The sequence below is a fragment of the Zeus faber genome (genome assembly GCF_960531495.2).
Source record: "Zeus faber genome assembly, chromosome: 16".
NCBI classification, from domain to species: Eukaryota; Metazoa; Chordata; class Actinopteri; order Zeiformes; family Zeidae; genus Zeus; species Zeus faber.
Genome location: NC_137202.1, coordinates 20,904,252 through 20,916,117, shown reverse-complemented (window position 1 = coordinate 20,916,117; position 11,866 = coordinate 20,904,252). Strand labels below are relative to the sequence as shown.

At 49.4% G+C, this 11,866-nt stretch overlaps 1 protein-coding gene across 3 annotated transcripts in view; it reads left to right on the top strand.

Moving 5' to 3' along the window:
- akt3a (v-akt murine thymoma viral oncogene homolog 3a) overlaps positions 1 to 8,450 on the top strand; it is a gene marked incomplete at its 5' end in the record, with an annotated part of 48,412 nt that extends 39,962 nt beyond the window's left edge. For all 3 annotated transcript variants that reach the window (XM_080016120.1, XM_080016121.1, XM_080016119.1), the window contains 4 exons: positions 5,310 to 5,524; positions 6,180 to 6,267; positions 7,653 to 7,755; positions 8,336 to 8,450. In XM_080016120.1, coding sequence (XP_079872246.1) covers positions 5,310 to 5,524; positions 6,180 to 6,267; positions 7,653 to 7,755; positions 8,336 to 8,421 — 492 coding nt within the window. In that variant the 3' untranslated portion in view covers positions 8,422 to 8,450. The remainder of the gene's footprint in view (positions 1 to 5,309; positions 5,525 to 6,179; positions 6,268 to 7,652; positions 7,756 to 8,335) is intronic.
- Between the last annotated feature and the right edge of the window lie 3,416 nt (positions 8,451 to 11,866).

Genomic DNA, 11,866 nt, shown 5'->3' with positions numbered 1-11,866 from the left:
TTCCCCCCCGGGACGTTCACGTGGACGAGGAATTTGTTCCGGTGACGTTTGGCGCTTCTCCAACGAACAGTCCAAAAAAATGAGAACATGGGAGTCAAAATCACAGTGAAATAACATGGAATAAAAAAGTTAAGTAAAAAAAGGAAGGAATTGTCAAATATACACAAGTAGCCAGAAAGAAACAAACATACAAAATGCGATACTATGCACAGGATAAATTATTGTTATGAGTATATAGTGTAAACATTATAATATGAATTATTACTATGTATGTCGTCCCTAAACGGCCACAGCGTTGCACAGAATGACGCCGACGATGACATTGTTTGCCGTCGGGGGGGGGGCGGGCACAACAACCCAAGACTATTACGGCACCAACCTGCACAGGTGGTCGTGTGCTATCCAACGACACAGACACTCTCTAAGTCATGTTTTTAATTTGGATTTGTTTCTGCCGCCGTGTGCGGACCACGTGACTGCAGAGGAGGATGCTGCAGGAAATGCCTCGAAAGCACAGAGATCGTTCCCCCGTTATTTTCGTCGTCGCCCCGGTTGGTCGACTGGTCGTGAAGCCATGAGGCGTCCGCAGAAGACTTCCAGTTTGTGCAATAGCTGATACTGGAATCTTACTGTTGGCATCCTTGAAAGCCGTAAGAGTTTCTGTGGCTGCAGTACCGTCTCTTGGCCATGGCCTCTGGCTTCTCTGCAATGGCTTCATAACCAGGTATATAGCTTACACACACACACACACACACACACACACACACACACACACACGTTGTAATCGTTGTTTTTGGTGGCGGTGCTGAGGCCGGCGGTTGAACTGGCAGCGATACAGAATGGAGCAGCAATCAGGGCTGTGGGTGGCAGAGACAGACAGATGAAAAGATGGAGAGGAGGATGAAGAGAGACGAGGAGAGAGGCACGGAGAGGAGTCTATATCCCCCTTGAAAAAAGTACGGAGGACAACTTGGCACGGCGATTTGTGTTTTTTTCCATTTCCTATTCCTCTCCCTGTACATGCCAGGAGCCGATTGGACGCTGTTGGTTATTTTTCACAATGTGTGTGCGTGTGTGTGTGTGTGTGTGTGTGTGTGTGTGTGTACGTGCGCGCGCGTGCGCGGGCACACACTGAAGTAGAAAGTGCGGGGCTAGATGGAGGCAGATGGCGGCAGATGGGCGAGGTTGGAGGAAGGTGGTCTGAAAAAACCTGGAAACCTACACCGCCACCACCACCGCCGCTCGCTCGCTCGCCCGCCCGCCTGCACGCTCCGCTCGCCCGCATGTAAAAATAACGCGGTGCGCTCTGAGCCAAGTTCCAGAGATGCAAAGTAGGCTTCGCTTTAATAGGGAGGGAAGGGGAGAGACAGGGGTGGAAGCGGTGATTGGGGGAAAACATAGAAAGAGGAGAATGAAGGGGAAAAACCTGTGCGATATAAAAGGAGATGATCACGATACGTCTCTCTCTCTCTCTCTCTCTCTTTGATATATTTCACTTATAACATATATTTGACTTGTGTCTGTATGTATCGAAGACGTATCTGCTACCTATATGATCATATCTAATAAATACAAAATCCCAGGGAGGAACGAGATCAGGTAAAAACACACAGGCTCCTGTTTGGAATCAAAATTTTAATGATATATTTTTTTTCTTGACCTAGATTTAATTATGGGATATTTTGCTTTAAGTGTGTGCTTTGTACACTTTTTTTCTGTAAATAACAGAAATAAGTGTAAAAAAAAAAAATGTCACCAAATATTATACTCGTACCCCCTGGTCCAAGAGGTCCTAAATACAGGGTTCTAGAGCTTGAAGCGCTTGAATTTCGTTTTCAGAAATTTGAGTGCTGGGTTACCTTGAAAACGCCACCCTTTGTGCTGAAGTGCTTGAAAAGTCCTTGAAAAAAAATGCCGTCATTGCAAACCTGTGATATTCCCCCTGGTTCCTGGTTTTGTTATTCAAATCGTAATGTAATAAAAAAATGGTTGGAAATACACTTATAATAGCAGATGGCAATGAGATTAATAATTTATATATAAAATATATATTTACTATAAATTATAGAAAATGGGACGAAGATTACATTATATTTTAATTAATAAAGGGCACATTGGAAAAATTGATTCAATTAATATATGTCCTTGAAAAACAGAATAATTGTACTTAAAAACTACTTGCGGGGCGTCCCGGTGGCTCGCCGGGTAGAGCACACCATTTTCAAGGCTGAGTCCTTACCACAGCGGCTCAGGTTCAATTCCAGCCCCATGCAGTTTGCTGCTCTCGCTCTGTCCCCTGCCTTCCCCCTTCTCCCCACACTGTCACCATCAAATAAAGCATGAAAATGGACCCTGCAAATATTTTGCAGGAGATAAGCCAGCTCATAAACTTTGATCTTTTGGACACAAGAGGCACCCGAGTGGAGCCGGTGGAGGCACCCGGCTGTGATGGCCGCGATGGCCGCTCAGCCAGCGCCGGGCTCCCCACCGGGCCCGAGACACAAACAGGACTTTACCGCTTTCTCTTCTTTTCTTCTCCCTTTCGTTTCTCCTCTTCTCTCTTTGCCTTCCTGCCGCTCTCCTTTTCTCGACGCACTGCATTTGCCTCCCCTTTCCTGCGGTCGTCTCATCTCATCTCCTTTGTCCAATCTTGTCCTATCACTTGTCTTCATAAACCAACACACACACACACACACACACACACACACACACTCCCATGCCTAGGGCTGTGGGGCAGCATTCTGGCTCGGTGTGCCTTAATCTGCTCCCTGCCTGCAACCGAGCTGACACTACTCGCTCCTGGTCCCAGGACACACACACACACACACACACACACACACACACACACACACACACACACACACACACACACACACACACGCAGTATGCCCAAGTGGACAGCTTGCATTTGTCTACATTTGTATACTATTTTGTACACACACACACACACACACACACACACACACACACACACACACACACACACACACACACACACACCGCCCCGATGCCTTGACTCTGGAAAAACAGCCTCTCGAGCTCATCTGAATTTTATAAACCGTGTGTGTCCCTCCTCTCGCTGCAGGGGAGGAGACGACACCAAGCGGTTCCTAGTTTGCCTCCCTCTTGAAACTTTCTGAATTTGATGAGGATGGATAAATATTCCATCTGCTGTGTGTATGTGTGTGTGTGTGTGTGTGTGTGTGTGCGTGTGCGCGCGTGCGTGCGTGCGTACATGCATGCATCTGGCAGCGTCTCGGCCGTCTAAGCCAGTGTTATCCCTCCAGCCGTACAAATCAATAGTGTATCTGGAGCTGGCGGTGCACTCGATTCCCCCTAACCCTGCCTCAAAACCACCAACAGGGTAACCAGCTTAATAGACACACACACGCGCACACGCACACAGAGCGGCACTTAGAAATAGACCACCGTCTACGTGGTAATTAATATGCACACACAGAGTTGTCGTCTGCGTCGTTAGAAGTCGAGTGTTGAACAGCAGATTCATTTTCAGTTTTTCCGCGACATTAAACCTGCTCCGTGCTTCCCGCTTTCCGGACTATTCCTCTTCTCTGGCGGGCGCTCGAAGGACAAACGCGCCCAAAATGATCACATGTAACCTGAGTATCGGGATAGTGCGGGCGGTTTGGTGGACGCAGATTGGGCTTAATCTGAGACTAAGTGACACTTTTCATCCGGACTGACTGAAATGGTCGTGGTTTGAAACAGTCTCAGACCTGATTAAACCTGGCAGGAGGCAGGTTTGTCTTTGGATGAATGGGCGTGGTCTCCAGGTCGGCCAGGTTGATCTGGACGAAGACCGGCACCAGGACCAGACCGAAGGAGCTGACTAGTCCTTCATGACCTTAGTCCAGGACCTCCTAGTCTAGAACAAATTCATCTTGAGTTAAGCATCTCAGAAAGGACATTTGAAATGATGGATTCAGTTAGGGATGGATTCGCTGTGGCCTGATTTGGATTAAACCCTGTCTGGGAAAAAGCGCCTCATAAGGTGTCGTGTGGAATCTTGTGGCTCGACTCCACATAAAACAAATCTGTTTTGACTATAGTCTATATAATATATAATACTGTCATTCTGTTGTTAATACAGTATATGGTGTATGATAAGATGGTTGGGTTGGTTTGGCACCGTGCAAGTCACTTTTTATTTCTTGATGTTCAGAAATGATCTCAATTCCTTGTGTGTGTGTGTGTGTGTGTGTGTGTGTGTGTGTGTGTGTGTGTGTGTGTGTGTGTGTGTGTGTGTGTGTGTGTGTGTGTGTGTGTGTGTGTGTGTGTGTGTGTGTGTGCGTGTGTGTGTGTGTGTTCGTTCACCCATTAATAGAAGTGAGGAGATGTCGACTTGTTATTGTTATTGGGGAAATGTATAGCATATGCTGCTCTGGACACTCTCCAAGCCTGCCCTCCTGTCAGTCACACACACACACACACACACACACACACAGTCACACGTTAATCACAATGCTCGCGCTCGCGGTGTCCGTTCAGCGAGGGGGCACCTGAGCAGATGAAAGGGGGGAGACGGACGTGATTAGAGGCAAGCGACGGCAGCATGAGGGAGGAAGTGGAGGGAGAGAAGAAGGACGGTGTGATTTGGAGAGAAGAGGGGAGAAGCGAAAGAGTTTGTTTTGGACGGCGAGCCAAGACCTGAAACTTTGATGGAGGGAAGGATTTTAGGCTCCACACACACACACACACACACACCTGCGCTGGCCGGCGCTGAGGCCCTCCAGCCTTGACCCGAGCTGCGGCCCGTCGTAGCCGCTCCATCCAGGGGGTTTCCTGTTCCGCTCTGCCAGGAGCACCGTGCCAGGGAGCTGGCAGCCACCACAGGGGGCATCTGGTGACTCTGAAGAGGAAGACGGGGCACCTTACCTTCAGCTTTGGGTCATCCATTTTAAAACAATTAGTCCGCAGTCGATCATTATTTCCGGTCTCAAAGTATTAGTCTGCTACTCCGAGCAATTCTTACATAGATCTCAAAATAATCCTCAAATGGTTTAGGGCTCTTTTCAATAGATTCACTATGGATTAGGGTTTAAATTGAATGGTCAATCAACATAGTTTAAACCTCCCGTATAACACTGTGTGTAACGTGCACGTACCGAGTCCTCCTCAACCTCTTAATTCGCATCTAATATGAGCTTCTTTTTAAATCCCTTTGCCATTTTCCCCACCGCTGTGTGTCATTGCACACTCACACCGTACGTGCTCAACTCCATCACCAAGGTGCACGTGCGGCATTAAGAGCGACAAACATCCCTCTCCCCCGTCTGTCCGTCCGCCAGGTGCTGGAAGACAACGACTACGGCCGGGCGGTGGACTGGTGGGGTCTCGGCGTGGTGACGTACGAGATGATGTGCGGCCGCCTGCCCTTCTACAACCAGGACCACGAGAAGCTGTTCGAGCTCATCCTGATGGAGGACATCAAGTTCCCGCGCACGCTGTCGGCGGACGCCAAGTCGCTGCTGTCCGGCCTGCTCATCAAGGACCCCAACAAGCGGTGAGCCTCACCCCTTTGTCGGCCGAGTCGCAGGATTGGGCGCCGGCATCTCTGCACGTTTACCTCGCAGGTCACAGAGTACAAGTACTAAGGCAACAAATTGCATTTCTCCATCCTAGTATCTAACGTATCTAGAAGCAGTGGGCTGCCAACTTGCGGTACCAGGAGAGCAGTTAAGTGTCTCACTCATGGACACATCAGCACGCTACAGGGGGGGAGCCGGGGATCGAACCGGCAATCTTCCAATTGCTAGACGACCCGCTCTACCGAACGCACTCATTCACACTCAGCAAAGGAGACTCACCACGTCGCTGCCGGAAAAAAATACACACACACACACACACACACACACACACACACACACACACACACACACACACACACACACACACACACACACACACACACACACACACACACACACACACACAGAGCTACATACAGTACAGTTTCCAGATTTGGCAGCTCTAATCCATTTGGTTCCTTTTTATCTGTCTGGTTGGCTTTAATTGTACTCGTTTACATTTTGCATCCTGTGTCAGTATCCAGAGAGAATTCAACGATCCTTTGAATAAAAGGATGTTTTCAACCCCCCTGCACCGCCCCGCCCGGCCCTGCCCCACCCCGCTCTCCTCATCCCTCCTTCCTCCTCCAGGCTCGGCGGAGGACCGGATGACGCAAAGGAGATCATGCGGCACAGTTTTTTCTCAGGCGTCGACTGGCAGAACGTCTATGATAAAAAGGTAGGAGGCTCTCCATGCGGTCCTTCATGTGTTGTCCCCACAAGCATAATACCAGGAAATATCACAGAGTCTGGGAGATTTTTTGTTTTGTAATGGTACGAAAATCGACTTACTGTACCGGTATCGCAGTTTACGACAATTATAAACGTTGATTACGCGGAAGAAATAACCTCCCGTTTCCCTAAATCCCGTTCTGAATCCCGTTGAGAATTTCACGCAATTTGTCACCGTTTATTTGTTGATATCCTTGTTTTTATCATTTTGGCAGTTTTGCCGACCACGCGCTAACCAAGTGGCGTGTTCAGTGACCTCCGGCACAGAGACACAGAAGACGGGGTTGTAGCAAACACACAAGTTTATTGTGGAGAGCTGGCCTGATAGAACAAGCCCTGGAGCAGATGGACACATGTCACGACAGGGCTCCTCTCTCCTGAGTGAGTGTGGGGACGGGAGTTTTACCTGTTGCTTGTTAGACCAACCAACAGGTATGCAGCCCCTCTGATCCTGGATCCCCAATTACCTAGATCCAGGTCAGGCGTGGCTGCTCAAACCACACCGCCCTTTGATGTTTTCGACAACCCCGTCTTCTGTGTCTCCGTGCCTGGGTCCCTGAACACGCCACTTGGGTGGCACGTGGTAGGCAAAACTGCCACTATAATGTGTCTACATAATAATTGTTATAGACGGATTTTTTTTCCCCCAGCATTTATTAAAATATTTAAATAACGCACACACCTCAGACGGGCTTGGGGGAAGACTTGAATCTCTCTCACACACAAACACACACACACACACACGCACACACACACACCCCTCTAGTACATAACACAGGAAAGTTGTGATATATGATGGAGAGGTGTGACCTGGTGTGTGAGTGAGTGTGTGTGTGTGTGTGTGTGTGTGTGTGTGGACGTGTATGTGTGTGTGTGTGTGTGTGTGTGTGGGAGAGAGACACCTCCAGGTGTGACGTACAGTATGTCACCCAGGTGCCGGGTGTCTTCCCTTTCCCTTTCTTTCTTTTATTCTCTCTATCATTTCTTTTCCCTGCCTTCTGTTGTCACGGCTCTTCCGCTCATTGGAGAAGCGCCCGCGGAGGAATATCATTGCAGCAGCCGCGGAAAATTAAAGTTTTTAAAGTTTTCCACGGCACATTTTGCACTTTCTCCGCCCAGAAGCTCGTTTTGTTCGGCGCGATTTGAGATGTTGTTTTATTCCCTCTCTCGCTCTCTGTCTGTCTCTCTCCTTTCCCTCTCTCTCTCTCTCTCTCTTGCTCTCTCCCTCTCTCTCTCTCTCTCTCTCTCCTTTCCCTCTGTCTCGCTCTGTCTCTCTCTCTCTCTCTCTTTCTGTCTGTCTCTCTCTCTCTCCCCCTCTCTCTCCCTCTCTAGCTCCTTCCCCCTTTTAAGCCCCAGGTGGCGTCGGAGACGGACACCAGATACTTTGACGAGGAGTTCACCGCCCAGACCATCACGATAACACCACCCGAGAAATGTGAGTCCCCGTCTCACCCTCTTCCTTCTCGTTTTCACGTCGCTCTGCTCTTTCCGCCGCGTCTTTGTTGCTTATTATTTACTGTCATTAACGCATTACGTCAAAATCTGTAATCCTGCGGTTGAAATAGCAGTATGGAGTAAAAAGAGTATCAAGCATCAGCATCAATCCAGAGATCATATAATAATAATAATAATAATAATAATAATAATAATAATAATAATAATAATAATAACAATAATAATAACAATAATAGTAATAATAATAATAACAATAATAATAATCATCATCATCATAATCCTGATACATGTTATTTGTAGAGCGCTAAGGCTCAAAGACACTTGACATCAGGGAAACTCAAATGGGAGGTGGAGCGGGTCGTTCAGCGATCAGAGGGCTCCTGGTTCTATTCCTAGCGATCCGAAAGTGTCCTTGAGCACGGCAGCGAAACCCCTCAGCGCTCCCCGAAACGTGCAAAAGGCGGCGACCGATTAATGCCACGACCATGCAATGCATGTCAATCCGGCGGTTATGTCAGCGAGTCATCCTAATTCCACTTCCTGTTTTGTGTCGCCCGCAGTCGATGAGGATGGGATGGATTGCCTCGACAACGAGAGACGGCCGCACTTCCCGCAGTTCTCCTACTCGGCCAGCGGCCGCGAGTGACTCTGCCTCCGCTCTGAACACTGAGCTTGTCCCAGACCGGAAGGATCCCGCCCTCCTCTTCCTCCTCCTCCTCCTCCTCCTCCTCAGTCGTGCTCTCTCGCTTGTGGCGTTCTTGAATTCCGCGGTCGCCGTTTTAATTTTATTTTATTTTATTTTTTGTTTTTGTTTCTTCTTCCCCGCTGGTACAAATTCCCGGAGGGGTAATTATTTAAGCGACCGTCCCTTTAAATCCCGGGATCCGGCGGTGGCCTGCTGTGCTTTGAGACCTGCCCCCTTGTCGCCAAATCAGACGCGCGCGCCTCGTGACTCGGTGTCTTCCCCGGTGGGCGTGTCTGGGAGGGCGGTGGAACGAAGCCTGCGCCCGAGGTCACGTTTAAAGTCCAAACTGCCATTACCGGTTGTCTCTCAGGCTCAGACAGACAGACAGACAGACAGACAGACAGACAGATAGCCAACAGGTCTGACACCCTTCTTCCATTTTTTCTTCTCAAATCCTCGCCGAAACCGCGCTGGGACGGATGGAGGCTGCCGGGGGTGTTTTATTTGTTTTTTTTCCCCTCCTCCCCGTTGAAGGCGTGGTTCCCGGCCCCGCCCCACAGCGGCAGCAGGCTCCGGCAGGTTTTGACTCAGGTTTGCTCAGTGCAATTCATTCTCGTCGTTGCTGCTACTACTATTTCTATAACCACGACTAGGAACCACAGTACTGCTAGTACCGCCGATACTACTGCTACTACTACTACTACTACTAGTACTGCTACTACTACCAGGTGCTACTCCAAGCTTTATCCTGCAGGTCATTACCGGCGCCAGCGAAACATGAACCGCCTCCAGTACGGTGTGTCCTCCTAGAGCTGCAGCACGGAGCCCTCCTTCTAGAGTAAAAGCTTTTGTACATCAACCGTCTCCTTCAAGATGCGATGAAAATAGGATTCTGTTATTTGTGTGCGTGCGTGTGTGTGTGTGTGCGTGCGTGCGTGTGTGCGTGCGTGCGTGCGTGCGTGACTCCATCGGGCGTTGGGTCAAGAAGGGCACCTCAAAGCACGGCAGCGCGGTAGGTCGGGGAGCTCCTCCAGCTGCGTCGCCGCGCGGCGCGACTCCGAGCGGGCGGGGCCGCCGAGCCGGAAAGGAACGGGAGCTGACGCGGGGGGAGGGAGGGAGGGAGGCGGCATCGGGCGGAAACTTCCCTCCCTTCGATTGTGAATGAATACGTGACTTTTCCTCCCCTCAGCTCCAACTTCTGTCACCCCACCCCCACCCCCCAAAAAAAGGGAAAACATGGTCATCTTTGGGCGCGTTAGAAGATAGCTTAAGCGTCGCGGGTGTCGTTGCCACGACGACGCGCCAGCGCTGCTCCTCCGCCGCAGGGTGGCGGCTCGGAGAGGTGGAGGGAGGCTCTGGAAGAAGCAGACGGGAAGGGAGAAGGACGCCACGCGTTGTCACCCTCCACCCCGAAAAGCCACGACGTGAGAATGCGCGGCCCGGTGCTGAGAATCCCTGTTCCTGTGAAGCCTCGTCCAAGACGGTGAATTTTTGAGAGATTTGGTTCCTGTGGAGGTGTACGAGGATGCGTCAGCATCTGTTGGTTTACACCAATGTCAGTAAAGTTATTATATATAATATATATACATATATGTATGTATATATGTATATGTGTGTATATACTGTATGTATCTGTACATATAGATATACATATATATCTATATATACAGATATATATATTTACACATATATATGCTATTTATTGTTCTACTTATTGATTTTCTATTTAACTTTTTGCATTGTTACATTATTACATTTTTTTTTTGTTTCTGACCAGTTTTAGTACTGGCCAAAAAAAAAAAAGCACTTAAATAAAAAAAATGGCCGAAGAATGTAGGAGGGAAAGCAGAGAACCTTCCTGCTGCACCGCTTGTCTTCATGATCTTAGTTTGTATTTATATTGTTCGATGACCAAAATGTGACGGCGCAGAGGAGGACGAGCACGTTAGAGAGAGAGAGAGAGCGAGAGAGCGAGAGAGAGCGAGAGAGAGAGAGAGAGAGCGAGAGCGAGCAGGGCGGCGGTCGCTGCAGCCTCCCGTTTCCAAAAATGTCCTCCACTGCTGTTTAATGCACGGACCGGGTCCTTCCCGCGGCCGCTCCTTATCTGCCGAGTCGAATCTCTATCCCTTCTCCTTCCTCGGGGGGACTTTTATTTGTCTCGTTTTTTTTTTTTTTTTTTTGTTTTTCTTTTCTTCCACCGTGAAGATGCATTCCACGTGATTTGACGGTTGACCGCGCCGGTGGTGAGACAGGAAGCCGGGGGAAGTTGGGCAGAAAGCGAAGTGTTGGACAGTTGTTGTCGTCGCCGTTGTCGTTGTCGCACGGCGTTTGTGGGAGCCAGGTGGCGAGAAAAGGGAAAGTCGTTGAGACGCTGCGCTGCGTGAGACAGTGGAGTCCGAGAACGTAGCAGAGGTTCCGATTGGCTGGTCTGGTTTTTCTCTTTTACGTAGGAAGTCGACCGGAAGGCGCCCGCGGAGGCGGAGCCGAGGGTGAGGGTGGTTATAAGGGCGGGCGCGTGTTTGTTCGAGGCTTTGAGAAGGGCCCCGTCTTAAAATAGAAATGATTGGCCGTTCTTAATTTTTGTCATTTTGACTTGGCGAGGTCGGTCGGCTGGTCCCTCGTCTTCCACAGTGGAGGAAGTCTTCTGGTCCCTGCCTATGGTTTATATACACAGTATGAGGGGCGGGGTCTCTCTCTTTCTTTAACGTGCATCGTACCGTCTCCGCTCCGGGTTCTGTGTGTCTGTGGCCGTGCAGCCGTCTCGTCTTCCAGTCGGACCTCGGTCAAGTCGCGTTTCAAATCCCTTTTTCGGCGTCCTCGTTCCCCGAGCTCCGCCCCGAAGCTCCGCCCGGCCGGTGCAGGTTGTTGTGGGAGGTTCGCAGATTCATTCTCCCGATTGAAGGATTTGAAGCCCCGGTTGACTGAGGTTCCGAATCACGATTTTTGTTTTATTTATGTTCACAAATGTTATATTAACCGAGTCGGATGTCGAAAAAGAAACTATCTGGATGAAAAGGAAAACAGACTAGTGGGTCATTTGTTTTTTTTAGGCGTAGAAAATTGTATTCCAATATATTTATTTGAATGTTATTTCTGTCATGGGTGGATAACTTGAATTTCCCTTTATTTTGTATTTAATTGTCATTTTTGTTTTGTTTTTGTTCTGAAGTTGAACAGTCGCGGCTCAAGTTGTTTTTTTCCCACGGTGCCGCAAAGCGTCGTCGGGAAGACTTTGTGAATTTTTTTTTTCGTTTCCGTCTCCGTGACTTTGTTTAAACGTCGTTAACACCGCGTCCAATTCCTCTTGCGCGCCAAACCCGCTCTCGCAGCGAACACCGTCGCGCCCCCCCCCCCCCCCCCCCCCGGGTCAAAAGCGGCGCTCAGAACTCTGATGAAAAGTACTTCC